Source organism: Mus pahari, chromosome 10 (genome assembly GCF_900095145.1).
Source record: "Mus pahari chromosome 10, PAHARI_EIJ_v1.1, whole genome shotgun sequence".
Taxonomy (NCBI): Eukaryota; Metazoa; Chordata; class Mammalia; order Rodentia; family Muridae; genus Mus; species Mus pahari.
Genome location: NC_034599.1, coordinates 30,446,829 through 30,464,535, shown reverse-complemented (window position 1 = coordinate 30,464,535; position 17,707 = coordinate 30,446,829). Strand labels below are relative to the sequence as shown.

At 41.7% G+C, this 17,707-nt stretch overlaps 2 protein-coding genes across 3 annotated transcripts; one reads left to right on the top strand and one right to left on the bottom strand.

Annotated features, from left to right (window-relative positions):
• Positions 1-3,273: 3,273 nt before the first annotated feature.
• On the bottom strand, positions 3,274-5,136 carry Pate2 (prostate and testis expressed 2). Of its 2 annotated transcripts, XM_021205869.1 has the most exons (4): positions 5,053-5,095; positions 4,882-4,905; positions 4,079-4,210; positions 3,627-3,763 (listed from the first exon to the last, which is right to left on the bottom strand). In XM_021205869.1, the coding sequence occupies exons 1-4, from the start codon at positions 5,093-5,095 to the stop codon at positions 3,627-3,629; spliced, it is 336 nt and encodes a 111-aa protein (XP_021061528.1). The 2 variants fall into 2 exon arrangements, 1 of the variants encoding a protein (XP_021061528.1); XR_002380811.1 differs by having other exon boundaries at positions 3,274-3,763; positions 4,079-4,594; positions 4,674-5,136.
• Positions 5,137-13,033: 7,897 nt separating this feature from the next.
• On the top strand, positions 13,034-16,151 carry Pate3 (prostate and testis expressed 3). The gene is made up of 3 exons (XM_021208104.2): positions 13,034-13,166; positions 14,540-14,662; positions 15,084-16,151. The coding sequence occupies exons 1-3, from the start codon at positions 13,118-13,120 to the stop codon at positions 15,206-15,208; spliced, it is 297 nt and encodes a 98-aa protein (XP_021063763.1). The 5' UTR covers positions 13,034-13,117; the 3' UTR covers positions 15,209-16,151.
• Positions 16,152-17,707: the final 1,556 nt, after the last annotated feature.

The window sequence follows — 17,707 nt, the reverse complement described above, 5'->3', positions numbered from 1 at the left end:
GCCCTCACAGGTGGCTACCTTTCCTCTGGCGAGGAAGGTGCCCAAATTTCTGGAGCCTGAAACACGGTCTGTCCCAGAAGCTAGGTTGCTTCTGCCTGTCCCAAAGCTGTGTAGCTTCTGTGGTCCACACTCTCACCAGTGCAGACTGGAGCCTAGGCGAACTGGAGCAAAGATGGCTCCCCAACCAGCTCAGGCGGTGAGAGCCCTCCCAGGCAGACACCTCTCCTCTGGCAGGGAAGGTGCTCATGTGTCTAGAGACAGAAACGGGATCTTTCCCAGAAGCTGTGTTGCTTCTGCGGGCCTCTGTGGCTTCAGGTAGAGCTGGCAATCCCTGATGTCAGCAGGCCTCTGAAACGGTAGAGCTGGTTGTCCTTGGTGTCCATAGGCTTCCAGAGATGTAGACAGAGCTGGTAGGCTATGATGTCTTCAGGCTGTTCCTTTACCCAGGTGGTAGCGGGACTCTATGGATGCAGGTAGACTTGGTGCTCTCTGATGGTTGTAGGCCTCTGTTTGTCCTGAGGTGCAGCAGGCCTCCAGGAATACAGGTGGAGTTACGGGCAGGAAAACAGAGTTCAGATGGGGCAGGGCAGAGCAGAGCTTGCTGCTGCGAGGTTTTTCCAGGGTGGGGGGTCAGTAGGCAGAAGATTAGGACGAGGGTCTCACCTGGTAGTCACTGATAGCTGCAGGTACCTGGTATTGTGGTTAGATGTTTGGACTGGAAGATGGGAGAGGGAAGATGGGAGATGGAAGATGCAGAGGAACCATGGCAGGCCTGATGACTGCTGGGCTTGCTGTAGACACAGCAGGCAGAGGTTTGGGGATTGGGGATCTCTCCTGGTTATCCCCGGCAGCTGTATGCCTCCATCCATATAACATTTCTTGTTGGTCATGTATCAACCAATGGTTCTGAAGTTTTCGTTTATTTGCATTTCTAGTATTATAAATGACACTGGATGTTGTTTTATATGCCATGACAATTTATATTACTCCTTTACATTACTTTTGTCGTTTATTTAATTGTTCATTATTTATTTTTTTATTCTAATTTATATGAAAGTGCTTTGGTGTTTTGAGGAGAAAACTATTTATCAGATAATATTTTCCCATTACATTCATGTTTTTCCAGGAGAGATAGTTTTAATATATTATTTACTTTCATGTATTGTAAAAATTTATCAACCTTTTTAACTGATATCTGAGTTAGAAAAACTTCCTCCACCATTAGATTATGTGGATGCTTAAAAGTGTTGATATCTGGGCTGGTGAGATGGCTCAGCAGTTAAGAGCACAGGCTGCTCTTCCAGAGGTCATGAGTTCAATTCCTAGCAACCACATGGTGGCTCCCGACTATCTACAGGTGGATATGATGCCCCTTCAGGCAAGTGGATGCATATGCAGTGGAGCACTCATACATTAAATAAATAAAGTTGTGTCTGTTTGTTTGTTTGTTTGTTTTTTAAGTGTTGATATCTAATAGTGAGGATAATATTAGAATAGACTTTGGAACTAAACAGGTCCAGGATTAAACTCCAGCTCTACTGTTAACTACTTGCAACAACAAATTGCATTTTCCAAAGATGGCTGCAACTATATCTTCCTTATCATAAGCTTTCTTTAATTTTGCACCCTCTAGTGGGAGAAAGGAAGAGGTGTAATGTAGTAGACATCACTTCCAAGGCTGGTGCCCAAAACCAAAATGAGTACGCTCTCCAGCTTCGTCCTCACTGGACATCAAGGAGAAGAGCCAAGTGCCAGTGTTTACTTAATAAATTCTAACACAAAGTTATAGAAAAAATGGTGTGATAACCAGCCCTGTGCTATGGTTTCAGTGTGAAATGACCCTCACAGACCCTCATAGTTGAGAATGCTCATAGGAATCCAGGAGCAGGAATTGCAATAGGCTTCCGAACCAAAGAAATGTGGTTACCCTCTGCCTATCTTGCCCCAATATGTGGTTCTCCAGTGTCTGTGCTATTATGGTTTTGTTTATACTTGATCATGTAATAACTGTGTTTCCCCTCCTACTAATGTTATCTTTCTACTCTGTCATACTTTCTGCTCTTCATAACTTTAACTACTGTAGCACACAGTATTACCCAAACACCATATCATGTCACCATGTTAACCTTGTCTACTTGACACAACCTACAGGGATATGACCTCAATTAAGAAATTGCCTAGAGATATCTCTGATTCTGTCACCTGCCTTTGGGACCCTTTTCTCCTACTGCCTGTCTTGTCTTAGCCTCAATAAGGGAGGATGTGCAAAGTCTTACTACAACTTCATAAGTGGTTGATACATATTTTCTGAAGATAAATGGAGGAGGGAGGAGGAGTGAATGGGGGGATGGAGAAGGGGGAACTGGAAAGGCAGGAACTGCAGTAGGATATAAAGTAAATTAATAAAACCAAAGAAAGAAAGAAAGAAAGAAAGAAAGAAAGAAAGAAAGAAAGAAAGAAAGAAAGAAAGAAAGAAAGAAAGAAAGAAAGAAAGAAAAAAGAAGTTGTCTAGATCAAATTGCCTCGTGGACATGTCTGTGGGTAATCAAGAATAATCAATCTTGATTATTCTTATTGACATAAGAGGGTCCAGACCACTTTTGATAGTACCATTTCAAGACAGTTGGTCCTGTATTGTATGAGAAAGCAAGCTAAGCATAAGCCTGAGACAAGCATTGTCCCTCTATGAGTCCTGCCTCCAGGTTCCTACCTTGAGTTCCTGTCCTAACTGCCCTCCATGATGGACTGTTATCTAGAAGTATAAACTAGATAAACCCTTTCTACTCTCAGTTGGTATTGGTCAAAGTGTTTTATCACAGCAAGAGAAAGGAAACTAGTACATGATAAGTCATGCTATCTTTACATATTCTGTTACCTTTAACTACTATAGAAATCCAGTTTTATTTTTTTCTTCACTTTCATCAGAATATTGAGTGATCACTTTTGAACAAGGCCTGAACCCCTAATCCAATCACCTGATTGAACCCCAGCCTCAATAATACAATCAGATCCAGACGTATCACAATGTCTCTGCATCAACGACAACTTCCATAAATTTCTAATTTTGTTGTTTAATATCTCTGCTTGTCCAGATTTTTCTCACCTCTCATATTTCTCCCATGAGATTTGCCAAAAAAATGTCTCAGATCATTGGCAAATTGGGAAGCTGGGATTAACTCTCTATTACCTCCAGAATCCAGAATCCATAAGTACTGTGCCAAGAATTCTCAGAGCTAATCCAAAAAAAAAAAATCTTAACTCAGAAGACTTGGTGCAGACCAGCACAGTATATTTACAGATTTCTCTGTACAAAGTTGGGATGTCATTTTGAGCCAAAACCTTGTGGGTTGGTATATGAGATGATTAATTCTAGGCCTACTCATGATGGGCAGCATTGCCCACAGATCAAAAATGCCCCGCTAGATATGACAAAAAGAATTTGCAAAGATTTCCTTATCAATGAGGCTGAGTTCTCAGCCAGTTTCTCATATAACTGCTTCTCTTTTCACTGACAAATGATTTTCCCATTTATAGTAAGTTAGGAAGGGAGAATAAATACAAACTTTGGGGGAAAGAGAGTTGGTAGTAAGTTGAAGAGTGATACCAAATCCATAATAAATTCAGAACTAGAGTCCCATTGGGAGGTTGCAATAGTTACTGTGTTTACAACAAATGAGCTCTGTCCTCCTTTCAAAACTCAGGAAGTTGATGTCCTCACAGTTGGTCATACAAGACAGTCTTGAATAATGATACATGCTCTGCCCTGAGGAAGTGAAAGGAAAACAACTTCGAAGACTTTATTTCCCACTCCATGTTTCTGGTAATAACCTATCTTCAAGTTTCCATAGTTTCCTGCACTTGTTGTGATCCCAGAGAAGAGATTTCACTCCATAACTGATGAGGGACATCAGCCCCTCTATCACTCAGTGTTATCTTAAGGAAAGGTCTATCTTTCCAGCCTTTACAAGACCACTCATCTGCATCAGCTCCACTCTCCCACTCATCCTAGGCATGAAAGGACCTGCTATTCAGAAGAGAAGTTGTGGTTAGCTGCCCATCATTCCATTGCCCACATTACCTTTTTTTGTGAGTATGTAAAAGTTCTCAGCAGCACAGGACTGTTTATGCTTCAGTGTGCAGGATGTCATGATTCCATAGCATAATCCAAGATGATATCTATTACATTTATAACACAGTAGTCCACGATCTTCTAGATTTAGAAAGAAGTACTTAGTGGATGTGGTCTGCAGAAAACTTATGCAATTAGAGCCCTCTCTGTAGGAAGTTACTATTGATCCATGGGTTGTAACCTTCCCAGAATAGAGATCCTATAATAATCTTGAGAGAGAAATGTTTTCTTACTGGGTTTTGTTACTGTTTTGTTTTGTTTCGTTTCATTTTGTTTTGTTTTGTTTTGTGATAAGATTTCTCTATGTAGCCCTGGCTGGGCTGGAACTTAAAGAGATCCACCTGCCTTTGTCTCCCAGGTGCTGGGATTGTGACAAAGATGCTTATAGACACAAACCAAATGTATACCATTTAAGGAGGTCCGAGTTCCAGTAGAATTTACCCATAGAATTCACATTATAAGCACCTTGTATAGACTGAATATTTCGTCATGGGTATTTGTAAAAGGAAACAGAATTTACCCATAGAGTTCACATAATAAACACCTTGTATAGACTGAATATGTTGCCATGGGTATTTATAATAAGTAAAAGGAAACAAAGGTAATTACAACTCCTTATTAATAGCCATAGAGTAAATAAGCCAGGAGATCACTGGAATCTCAGGATTCTGCAGTAAATGGAAGGGAGGTTTACTCTGAATGTGTCACAAATGAACTGTTTCCCAAAGACTTTATGCCAGCTATGCTCATACCTTCTTCATTCTCATTAAGGACACCTGTGAAGAGGAAAAAAAAAAGCAATCTCCTTTGTTACAATCTCATAGACTTCCACATCCCCAACAGCCAGTTTGGAAACCCTCCTTCCCCAGCATCTGGCCACTTCTTAAGTAACCATCAGCTTTATCATTATCACCAGGACTTACCCCAATACTGGCAGAACAGACAGATCATCACCAGCACAAACATCCTGCAACCCTTGTCTTCAGCAGCTTTCTGAGGAAGGCACTGGCTCTTTTCTCACTTGAGAGGAGAGGGTGACCTGTCCTTGGGCTGTTCATCTAAATTACATCATAAATTATCCAGGACTGACAGTACTTTTGGTTCCCAGGATCAAGACATTGTGTAAGTGATGGAGAAATTGAATAGAAAAAAAAAAACAGAAGAGTATGCGCACAATGAAGAGAGGCAAAAATGAAAAGTTGAGGGTAGTAAGGAACAGTCTGATATGAGTACCCAGTGATGCCACCTAGGGCCATGGTGGGGTCCTGGCATATGCCGCCACCAGGGCCACTTCTAGATTTGCAGCCTTGCAGCAGAAAGGATCTGTTACCATCAAAGACCAAAGAGATATCACTAGTCTCAGCTGCCCCCCAGGGAAATGTTGGTGTGTGAAAGTTGTGCAGAACTGGTGTGTGTGTGTGTGTGTGTGTGTGTGTGTGTGTGTGTGTGTGTGTGATGGCACTGGTGAAGGAGAGATTCCCCCCTCTCCCTTTTGTCTCAGGCTAATGAGAGCAAGAGAGCTGGCCCTGAGAGCTGGCCCTGGGATAATAAGGAGAGCTGAGTTGTCCCTGTCCCTCACCTGCTGAAGCTTGAGACACTTGGGACACACTGCTCACTTTGGAGAGTGGGCCCTGCACACCACCTGGGCAGCACAGGAGAGCTGACCCTGGGAGCATGGGTAAGCTACCCCAAGGATGTGAATGTGGGAGACCTGGGCCAGCAAATTGTCTGCTGTATTAGTTGACGAGAAAATAGAGAGGTTTTGGAAGGCTATTGACAGTATTTCAGACACAACTTACCATTTTAGTTGGAATGGAGTTATTTTATTAAGAGAAAAATATAGGAGAGAATTGTCAAGAGTTGGGAAATACTGGCATGTGGCAGCAGTGGGTAAGAGCTGTGCACAGGGGCTCTTCCTGGCACCTTTCTGTGCCCTTTTCTGGACACAGCCCCAGATTTTCTGTTAGTAGAAGTGGGGCTCCTTGGTGTTCTGCCAGGAAGATGAAATGGCCAGGAGACAAACTGCCAGTGATGAGAGCACTGAGGATGGGGAGAAGGAGTCTTCAGTCTGTGCCTGCCTCCTTGTCTTAGGATTATCTGCTTAACCCTGTGCGTAAGTATATTAAACAGACAATTAATCATTGTCTCAGTATGGTAAGTCCAGCGACTGAAAGGCCTAGGTGTATGACTGCATGGATTAGAGCAATCATCCATGAAGTTAAGGGTACACCTTGAAACAGTAACAATCACCTTTTGAGAACTAACAAATCCCCTTAAGCAATAAGTTCTTCTTAGATCATCTTAGATGAACTGTGCAATGATCAAGCCTGTCCAGTTAGACAGCTTAAGTATGTTTTCTATTTAAAAATAAAACTCATGTCAGTACAACAAATATAGACCTGGTGACATCCAACTTTTCTCCAGTTGCTTCTACCAACATAGCCACATCTGTTAAATTGATTCTCTCTGTTCTTTGACATCACATTAGTGAAATTTAAAATCATCCTAAAAATTACACCCACACACACATGTGCACACCACACCTGTGCATGATCTCATTAAAAGCTTTGGCATTTTTAAATTTCTATTGAAGCTTATCCTATTGGGGCTGTCAGAGCCAGGGATTTTGCCCAGAAACTTTAATTATACAACTTTTACTAAAAATAATGTGGGCTAATTTAACAATTTCATGTATGTGGCCATTCATGTATAACCCAACTTACTACCATTCAACAGTATAAAAACATAAATACATGTAGATAATACATGGGGAGATTTTTTTCCACTATTTTCTTTTATTAAAAACGGATTATTTTTACATACAATATATCCTGTGAATAGTCTCCCTTCTCTCTACTCCTTCCAGTTTCTCCCCACATCACCTCCCCTCCAGATCCACTTCCTTTCTGTCTTTCATTAGAAAAGAACAGGCTTCTAAGAGCTAACAACCAAATACGACAAAATAAAATATAATAAGATAAAGCAGAAACAATCACATCTAAGAGGGACAAGTAAAACCAACAGGAGTCCTGAGCAGGAACAAGAATCAGAGAGCGCCCTGTTCACACACTCAGGGGTCTCATAACATCCTAAGCTAAAGTCTGTAATAGGTATGCAGAGGACTTGGTGGAGACCTGGTGTCATGGTTTGTATATTCTTGAACCAGGGAGTGGCACCACTTGGAGGTGTGGCCTGGTTGGAATAAGTGTGACCTGGTTGGAGTAGGTGTGTCACTATGGGTGTGGGCTTAAGACCCTCACCCTAGTTGCCTGGAAGTCAGTCTTCACTAGTGGCCTTTGGATGAAGACGTAGAACTCTCAGCTCTGCCTGTGCCATGACAGCCTGTTTGCTGCCATGCTCCCACCTTGATGATAATGGACTGAACCTCTGAACCTGTAAGCCAGCCCCAATTAAATGTTGTTTTTTATAAGACTGGCCTCGGTCATGGTGTCTGTTCACAGCAGTAAAACCCTAAGTAACCTGGGTAGGCCCTGTGCTTGCTGCTTCAGTCTTTGTGAGTTCATAGTCGCCTGTTAATTGATTCAGAGAGCCGTGTCTTCCATCCCTCTGCCTCTTACATTCTTTCTGCCTCCTCATCCATGGGAGGGATTTAATGGAGACTTCCCATTTAGACTTTCCAGACAATTTCTGGCTGTGGGTATCTTCATTTGTTCCTATCTGCTGCCTGAAAATGCTTATCTGTGACTGAATGAGGCATTGTTCTTACACAGAGATTTTAAACACAAAGATTTTTGCAGTTTTTAGATTCTGCTAAAGGGACCCTGATATAGCGGCCACTTGTGAGGCTATGCCAGTGCCTGGCAAACACCGAAGTGGATGCTCACAGTCAGCTATTGGATGGAACACAGGGTCCCCAATGGAGGAGCTAGAGAAAGTACCCTAGGAGCTGAAGGAGGCTGCAACCCTGTAGGTGGAACAACAATATGAACTAACCAGTACCCCCTGAGCTTGTGTCTCTAGCTGCATATGTAGCAGAAGATGGCCTAATCGGCCATCATTGGGAAGAGAGGCCCCTTGGTCTTGCAAACTTTATATGACCCAGCACAAGGGAAGGCCTGGGCCAAGTAGTGGGAGTGGGTGGGTAGGGGAGCAGGGGCGGGGGGGGGTATAGGGAACTTTCGGGATAGCATTTGTAATGTAAATAAAGAAAATAATAATAATAAATAAAAATTTTAAAAAAGGTTTTTGCAGTTTTTATTTATCTATAGTTTGCTGGTCTTTTCGTTGGACTGTTGAACTGATTTTCTTCATATCATTAAGTAATCCTTATCCAACATCTACACTTTCAAAGACAGGACTCATAATAGAAAGTAGAAATTTTGGATCTTAGACATCATGCCTAAGTTAATCATAGAAATCTAAACAGGCTGGGAAGGTAGCAATAGCTTTGTTCTTAAATTACATTCTTATCTTTAGTTTCAAATTAGCCAAGATAATAATCTTGAAAAAAAACAGTGTCTTGGAAGAGGAGAACACAAGTCACTTAATGACACAAGTGAAATTTAAAATCATCCAAAAATGGTTACAGCCACACATATATACACACATGTGCATACCACAGTTACATGAGCTCTCACATGACTGAAATCAGGCCTGCCCAAAAATAGTAATTTTATCACACAATAAAAAATAAAACTGAGGTTTAGCTGCAAATTTTATTACTCTGTTATTTTTAAGAATTCTAGAGCAAGGCTGAGTTCTGTCTGACACTGTCAAAGACACAATGGCTACATAAAAACTATTACAATAAACACATATCATACAATTACTAAACAAGAACATACTTTTAGTAGAAAGATATAGAGTGTTTGAATATCTATATATTTGAGAGATAAGAAAAGCCTAGTGACTATCAATGAATCAAGGGATGAAGCTCATTGCATGGATTCAGGTTAATGTAATAACTACCTACCAAAATGGGGATTACCTTCCATCCTTTAGTGAGATTTCCATGATCTAGCTTATAATGAGGCCAGACAATGTTACAATAAAATATTAGACCCATTTTTCCTTTAAAGTTAAACTTATTTTAATTTTTGAGGATACATTGTAGATAGAATTCTGAGGGAATTTAATTTCCTAGTATGAATTAAAAGAAAAAGAAAGATTCTGTAATCAGGATATCATTCCTCTTCCCTGCGTGCATAGCCTTCCAGAAATCTGACGAGTTAGGATGTCCCCCAGCTCTGTTGCCCTACAAGATGTCCTCAGTGAACCAATCATATCCCAGCAGAGTTTAATAAAACACTGGTTTGCACCCCCAACTCTCCTGGACCTATTCACACCCCAGATGCTGTAAGCCAATAGCTTGCTGCCTCTCCTTCTACTATATTCTGAGAGGGGAAACAAGTTGATTCTATGGAGTTTTTGTTATTTTTTTCACCTCTGTGGAATAAGGTCTCCCTGCCAAAAGACTGTTCAAAGACCCAAGCTACTGGATTCAGAGGAAAAGGCTTGCCTTGTAGAAATGTGTCTAGGTTTGTGTTTTGTCTTTCAAATTGCCATCTAGGTCAAAACTGAAAATAGAGCCAGGTGGTGGCTGCACAGGCCTTTAATTCCAGGACTTGGGAAGCAGAGTGTGGTTTACAGAGTGAGTTCTAAGACAGCCAAGGGTACACAGAGAAACCCTGTCACAAAGCAAAAATTACAAATGGATATTATTTTCCTATACCTCATATTCAAAGGAGTGTCTTATTACCCAAGAAACTAAATCATACCCTAATTCATGGTACTACCTACAGTAAATGAGCAAGGACATGAGAGCAGGAGGGAAGAGGGGAGCCAGAAGCAAACAAAGTGTAGCCACATGGGATGTCAGTAGAGATGTGCAGAGAAAACTCAGCATGGAAAGGATGGAAACAAGGGGCACTGGTGATCGAGGCTCCAGCAACAGGCAAAGGGTGAAAAGCATCAGTGTTGGGAGGAGTCAGTGCCCTCATACTTGGGACTCTGACAACCATATCATCATCACAGCCTTATGGTTGCCACTACCCACAACCCACTTGAATATGAGTGAACAGACGTCAGAATGCTTCCCAATTAGGGAAAAGTCCTATCACCATCATGGAGGGACAGTGGTTAAGTCCCAGCACACCATTGACCCCTATGACTTCATGGCATAGCAGATCATGGAGAAGAGAGGAGGGGTGACACATGGACCAGCTCTGACACAATGGGGCCATTGGCACCACTTCTACTGCCATCACCACTCAGAGACAGCCAATAGAATGGCTGCCCATATACCCAGGTCTCCTGATGTTGAATCTCTTGGAAGATTGGAGGCACACGTGGCCTGGACTCTTGGTATCTGACAAGCAATAAGGACCCACATAGTCCCCATCCTTGCCTTGTGCCCACCACCATCCCTGCGGGCATCAGGAAAAGCAAAAACAGAAAGCAAAGAAAGAAGAGACTGACAGCTGAGAAAGCAACACCAATTAGAGAAGAAAGGGAAAGGAAAGTATCCCCTACTTCCTTGCTAGGATGTGGGCAGGACACAGCTTCACAATGTGAGTCACCTGGCACATGTCGATGACTGGAGCAGCTTTTGTCAGGCACTCCCAGAATGAGTAGGAATCTTAAAGCAGCTCTCTCAAACTGATACAGACACCCACAGCCAAACAGTGAACGAAGCTTGGGGACTTTTATGGAAGAATGTGGGTCCCGAAGGTGATAGGAATTCCACAAAAAGACCAACAGAGTCAACTAACCTGGAACCTTGGGACGCTCAAAGTCTGAGCCACAAACCAAAGAATAGATGCAAGCTGGACCTAGGTATCCCTGCACATATGTAACAGATGTGCAGATTGGTCTTCATGTGGGTCCCGAACAATTGGAATGGTGGCTATCCCAAAAGCTGTTGCCTGCACGTGGGATATGTTCTTCTAGCTGGGCTGCCTTGTCTGGCCTCAGTGGGAGAGGAAGCACCTAGCCTTCCAGAGACTTGAAGTGTCAGGGTGGAGTGGATACCCAGGGGGCCCCTACCCTCCCAGAGGAGAAAGGGAGGGGGGAATAGGGGAAGGATTTGGGGAAGGGTGACCAGGAGGGGGCAGTGAGCAAAATGTAAAGTAAATAAGTTAAAAAACTAAAGAAAATGAGAGGGGGGCTAGAAATGTAAAACTTACCTCTTCAGTAACTGGTCTGCCAACTGATACTGGTGGATACTGGGGTTCTTTGGGTCCAAGAATGAGGAACTGAGCAGAGATGTGGATAGTAGCAGGGACAGCAACACTTTATTAACAAACTACTCTCTCAAGGAGAGGGTGGGAGCTAGAACTGGGAGGAAGGAGAGAAACTCAATGGCCCCATGCCCAGATGATTAGAACATTAATAAAACGTACTACAAAATACAGGCTTTTTTTTGAATATGCTCTGTCACATGTTAACTTTGGGGTGGGGAGGTGCATCATCTCTGCGAACTGTTTTATTCCCTGTGTTAATTTGAAACCTTTGTGTAAAACTGTTTGAACCTCACCCCTCACCCTACTCTCCTGCTTCTCAAGACCCTCAGGAAAATGCTTCTTTCCATTATATCACTCATCCTCTATTCATAGTTTTAATGTCTGTTCTCTGCCACTTTATAGTGAGTTACAAAACAGATTGTTTCTTCGGGAGGAAATAAAGGCCATGTTAGGGTTTCCCCATATTTGGGAGGAATCACAACCTCTGGAGAAAGTCACTGGATCTCTTTGTCCCTCTCCCCAATGGATTTAAATTGAACGAATCACATTTTTTCTACTTTTTGCAATTAATTTGGCTGTTTTAATTGGCTTCTAGAGGAGGAGTAGCCAAAGCTGGCTCTTTGGAGTACAAACTGTGACCCCAAGTCCAGTCAAAATAACTATTTATATAGAATTTATCTTATATTATAATATAATACAAATGATATATCATAAGGCTCTATAACTAACCTAAATATGATTTAAACTATACAGGAGGATATGCATAAGCTAAATGCAAATATTACATAATTTTACTACATCGAACAACATGGGCTTGGGTATCTGTGGAGATTCCTGGAGCAAATCTCCTCTTGATATGGTGGACAACTATAATTAATATAATAAAGACTATATTGTAAAAAGAAGTTAAAAGAGTGGAAACATTAACAGTTGCCCATTATCATTATTGGCTTCTGTTAATATGGGAATACTAGGGTGCCTTTGAGATCAATGGAGCCCTTCTTGACTCTTGAGTTGGCTGAGCTAGAGTCCTGGGGACTTGTCTGCAACTTCCATGTTCTTGGCTTGCAAATTTGAAGAATTAAATTCCCAGACCAAACATAGTGAATTTCACAAAGTAATATTTTATTACAGAAAGGAAAAAGGCAGAGATTGTGAACATCAGGAGGGGTGCCCTGGAGGGGGATACCATGAGCCTCACTGTCTTGGAGTTAACAAGGTTTGGCTAGATGGTGGAACGGGGTGAGGTGAGCTGGCCAGTCCAGTTTCCATTCAGCTGCCCAGGTGCTTCTGAGTATCAGTCATATACTCGATATGGTTTCCAAGGAAGGAGTACTCCTTTACAGGGCAAGTGACAACTAAAATCTAGGGACTCTCCGCTTCCTGCCACCTCTGGCTTCTGTCCCTGACAAAATCGGAGACATTTTGGCTTAAACCCTTCCGCACACACCTGGACTCCAGCAAGTGCAAAGCTGCCTACAAGCTCAAAGACATGCCCAGTTTGGGCCAAAAATTTCTCTGCATTTTAGGGTCCTTTTACTCTAAAACAGTCTGGTCAACTTCAGGTTCCAGATCTCAGAACTATGGAGACCACAGTCAATGAGCCCGAGCTCTCGAGCTAAGCCTTGTGGGACTGAGTCCCCTTAGGCATGAATAATTACCAACTTTTGCTGGAGAAAAAAGCCTGTCCCTGGAGTCTAGTAGACCTAGCCTTTGCTAGCTTTCCTGTCAGACCTACGCTTGTAGCCCTTCCTAGCTCTACTCCACACAAGACATCTGGGTCCAAATGAACAGACACTTCTTGCTGCTCTTCTCCCTCTTCTGCTTCATTGTGGGTGAGTTCCAGAGTCTCCTCCCTGAGGAGAGAGCTTTGGTGGTGGGATCAAGGGAACTGGAGGGAATCTTTATGTGCAGAACCATGTCCATGTGAACTGAGCTTTGACCACATTTAGGAGGGACGGAAGGGAGATGACCTTCAAAATGTTCTCTCTGCCTTCTGTCTTATCTTCTTTGTCTTTTCTAGCACTCCACCAATCCCTCTGAGTATGTAGGCCTTTATTTTGCTGCCCTTTCTTCCATGGCCAAATCCCATAATCTAAATGCCTAGGGAAAAATTCTCTTAAGATATCCATTCTGTTCACAAATCTGTATTGCTGAGAGAACTGGTCATTCTATAATTTTGAAATGTGTTTTAGTCCTAGACATTGGATTCTGATACCCATTTCAAGGACCTTGTTCCAAGCTGTTTAGGAGAAGAAATTCTATACTCCCTGGAATCAGATTTTTCCAAACTAGTCCAGTTATTTTCCTAAATAAATTTTCCTAAATTTGACATGTGAAGATAAAACCTTCTTCAAGATTTGTAAGATCAGATTACACTGTATTAAGTCAAACACAATTCAAAACAGCATAACCCCAATAAGATGGTCAATAAATGATACATAGTAATCTTAGCACCATAGAGAGATTTTTTTAACACATGCATGTGTATACATTGTGTGTGTCATATTACACATGTAACCAGAGAATAACTTTTAGAAATAATTTCTCTCCTTCCACCCTTAAGTTCAAACTCAGGTTAGTCAGTCTTGAGAGCAAGCAAATTTAATTGCTAAGTCAAGTGACCAGTCTCTGGAAAGAAGTTGTTTTGTTTTCTTTTGTTTTGAACCTATATTTCAATTATTCACTCTTCCAGAACCTTCTGAAGGTATCACCCATTGACCATTCTTTAAGCTAGTTAAATAAACTATGTAGAGGTCAAATCTTTATACAAAGTAAGGGCTGGAGAGATAACTGCCCAAGAATGGAGGCCTGATTTTGATCCCCAGAACTCATATAAACAAACCTAGAAGTTGTAATGTGTGCTTATAAATCCCAGTGCTAGGGAACAGAGACAGGCAGATCCTTAGAGCTCGTTGGTCAGACAACTCAGCAAAATAGATGAGCCTCAAACCAGTGATAGAAAGTTATCCAAGATGTAAAGGCTAAAATTGAGCTCAGAATCCTTTGACTTGCTGAATGGCCTTTCATTTTCCATCACTAAAGGCAATAGAGTTTATGAAAGGCTCAACTGTCACTTCCTAAACCCCAACCATCAGCTAGCTCTTTATCTGACTACCTTCCCTTGGAAGGTTCCTTCACTCAGTTCTGCTCTCTCTCTCCAAATTCCAAATCCATGTCCTCATGCCAAGCTGTGTGCTCTCTCCAGAAGCAACATCACTGAAGTGTGTAACATGCCACCTTCGCACACAGTCAGACCACTGCAGAAGAGGCTTTGGTGTTTGCCTTGCTCAGAAGCACGAAATATGCATGAGCTTGAGGATCTACTTCAGTAAGTTTCAGTGTTGGGTATAGTCATGAGAATCTTGGGCAACTTCTTAGAAAAGGCTGCAGCAGAATTGCATCTCTAACCCAGGCCATAGTACCCTGAGCATGGAGGGTACAGTCCTATGAGACAGGCAGAATATATGAGGCAGGATGAAAACAGCCAAATAGATTTTTAGTTTGAAGATACCAAACAAGTGTTTTTCTCACTTTCTAGCAGGAGAAGGAATGAAGCAGATATATAGATTTGAGTTGTTAGGGGACACAGGCTAACAAGCCAACCCTATAGCTTTCTAGCAATTTCTGCATGGATGTTCTTGGGAAGGAGAAGCTGGGAAGCCATCCATCAAACTGTCTGGTTAAGGCAATGAGTGGTATGCCTTGGAAACTGAGATCACCACCTTATGTCTGGTTCTTTCTTGTTGTAGGTGGCTCTCTCCAGTTATCATACATGGTGTGTCAGAGATTCTGCAAGAATTTGACATACATGTTCAACAATCGGACTTATATGCATAAATGTTGCAACTATGATTTTTGTAACTTCAGACTCTAAGATACTCCACCCCCAACCTCATTCTAGAAGATCCCAGATGATTTTCTTCTTTTACTCTCTGCTTATCCTGCCTCTCCACCCTGTATGCATCAAGGACACGCCTGCTCCATCCCCATCAATCTTCCTGGTTCCTTTATCTTGGATCTCAAGTTCAGCAGGCCATGATAGTTTTAAACAATAGATTTCTCCTAGTACTAGAATTGGCATCTTTATCCACAAAAGAATCTGTCCCAAGAAACTCTGAACAGTTAGTAAGATGTGAAAGGGAGTGACCCTTGCACACTTCATTAGCTTAGATAGTTGAGTTGGACCAGAAATACTTTAGTAGAAAATTTACAAATATTTTTAACTGAACCATGAATCACCACATGGTTAAGCAGAAATAAGACAAAATGGAGGTAAACACTGAAGGTTTTGCTATGTGAATGCAAAGTTGTTTTCTTTGGTGCCCATCTCAGACTCAGTCATTCTGACTTTCTTGGAAACTAAAGTACATGTTCACACGTGTTCACAGGACATAGTAAACACAAGACTCCTAGCCTCTGTGGCAGTCCTAGAACAAATAAGGCCATTAGTATTCTCATGTATGTCAATACATGAGATGTATGTCAATAACATATTTTATCACACATAGTCTCTTTCTTTTCCTAACCTTTCTCCATCCTTTTCAACCTTTGCCAGCCACCTCTTCACCATGCATTGCTACATGCACTCTCCCAATAAAAGTAGACTGTCCTTCAAATCTTTATCCAATATGCCCCATGGCCCCTGAGCTGTATATCCCAGAGCAGACAGCTTGTAAGAGATCCTCTTTTGTGGTATAAATGAGTTATACTCAGAGACAGCTTTATCCTCCCCAGGGTACCTCCCATGAGCCTTAGGTCAACATGTAGAGTACATAATGGACCTAGTATTTCTATAAATATTAAACTCACTCCATACAACATGCGTACAAATGTCTCTTTCTCACTGGGCCCACATAGGTAACCCATGCTCTAAACAGGAGCTCAGGATGCAGTGGGTAGAAGTACTTAACTGCTGTTTCCTACAGTTGCCATAGTAATGAGCTTTGCTATTCTTCACAAGTGAGACTACTAGTTGGGGATCTTCTGTATGTTGTAACCTCTCCCTCTGCCATTAAGCAGGGCTATGACCTCAAAGAACCTAACAACTATGGGTATTTCTCTAATTTCCAGGCTAAATGCCAATGGTCACATACTTAGTGACTCACAGAAGTTACAGGAGTACTTGAGTTTGTGAACTGTAACTGAATTTTGAGAAAAATGGATTCAAAACCATTATATCACCCCAACAGACCACTACAAGTGTATTGCTTTCTTCTATTCAGCCAAAGTCTGGCTGTGCATTAAAGCCCTTTCTTTCCTCCAGTGAGAAAGTCTTGGAGTTATTCTTGAGTAAAAAGCTTGCTCTTGTTCTCTGCTCACACAAGTCTGTTCACATAAGAAAGGGTTCTTTTCCAGAATGCTTTGAATTTACAAGTGTCCAATATCACTTAAAAATATTTGATTTTTTCAGTTTGGATTAAGAGTCCTGCTGTGAAGATCTTAATACAAACTTCTCTAATTGTCATAATGAAAAAGAGTTTCTACATGAAATTACTTATGGAGTTGAGCTATCCTGGAAACTGCAAATTGGATGTCAACTTCTAGCCTTAAGCTGCCAGGACATATTAAGAGACAACAAATGAGAAAAAGGAAGCTGATAACTCTTGCTGAAGAACACAGCATAATGGGTGTACTCCTGCACACACCTGCTGGGCCACGGCTGTACCTACAAAAGGTCTCAAGTTAAGAAACAGGCTGTGCATGCACTCACACCGGGACAAAGCAGAGACCTGGCTGGAGCTCGCACTGAAGTGGGGTATGAATGACTGTAACAGAGATGGTATTAAAATAGCTGCTAATGAAGCAAAACTCTTAAAGCAGTAAAATCCCTCCCCCAACATTTAAACCTCTGCTCTTTGCATTTCATTAGTTGACTTAAAGTGTATTTTTGTTTTTCTTTGCTCTGAGACAGGGTTTCACTGTGTAGCTCAAGCTGGCCTCAAACTCATTGTCTTCCTGCCTCACCCTCCGATGCGCATGTGTTATTAAATAAATAAATCTGTGCATGAATGAAATTCTCACTTTGTCTCAATATGCATAAATGTTGCAACTATGATTTTTGAAACTTCAAACTCTAAGATACTCCCCTTCCCAACCTCATTCTAGAAAGTCCCAGGTGTTTTTCTTCTTTTGCACTCTGCTTATTCTGTCTCTCCACACTGTATGCAATAAAAAAAATTTTAAAAATACATTTAAAAATATTTAAATAGGGGTCTGGTGAGATGGCTCAGCGGGTAGGAGCACTCGACTGCTCTTCCAAAGTTGCAGAGTTCAAATCCCAGCAACCACATGGTGGCTCACAACCATCCTTAACAAGATCTGACTCCCTCTTTTGGAGTGTCTGAAGACAGCTACAGTGTACTTACATATAATA

Bases quoted from the DNA above. Each gene is read 5' to 3' on its own strand.
- Pate3 (XM_021208104.2), top strand. From the start codon at position 13,118: ATGAACAGACACTTCTTGCTGCTCTTCTCCCTCTTCTGCTTCATTGTG. The intron at 13,167-14,539 runs GTGAGTTCCAGA...TGCTCTCTCCAG, and splicing joins CCTCTTCTGCTTCATTGTGG to AAGCAACATCACTGAAGTGT. The intron at 14,663-15,083 runs GTAAGTTTCAGT...TTCTTGTTGTAG, and splicing joins GAGCTTGAGGATCTACTTCA to GTGGCTCTCTCCAGTTATCA.
- Pate2 (XM_021205869.1), bottom strand. From the start codon at position 5,095: ATGTTTGTGCTGGTGATGATCTGTCTGTTCTGCCAGTATTGGG. The intron at 4,906-5,052 runs GTAAGTCCTGGT...TCCTCTTCACAG, and splicing joins TCTGTTCTGCCAGTATTGGG to GTGTCCTTAATGAGAATGAA. The intron at 3,764-4,078 runs GTAATGTGGGCA...TCACTTCCTCAG, and splicing joins TTACATACTCACAAAAAAAG to GGCAGAGCATGTATCATTAT.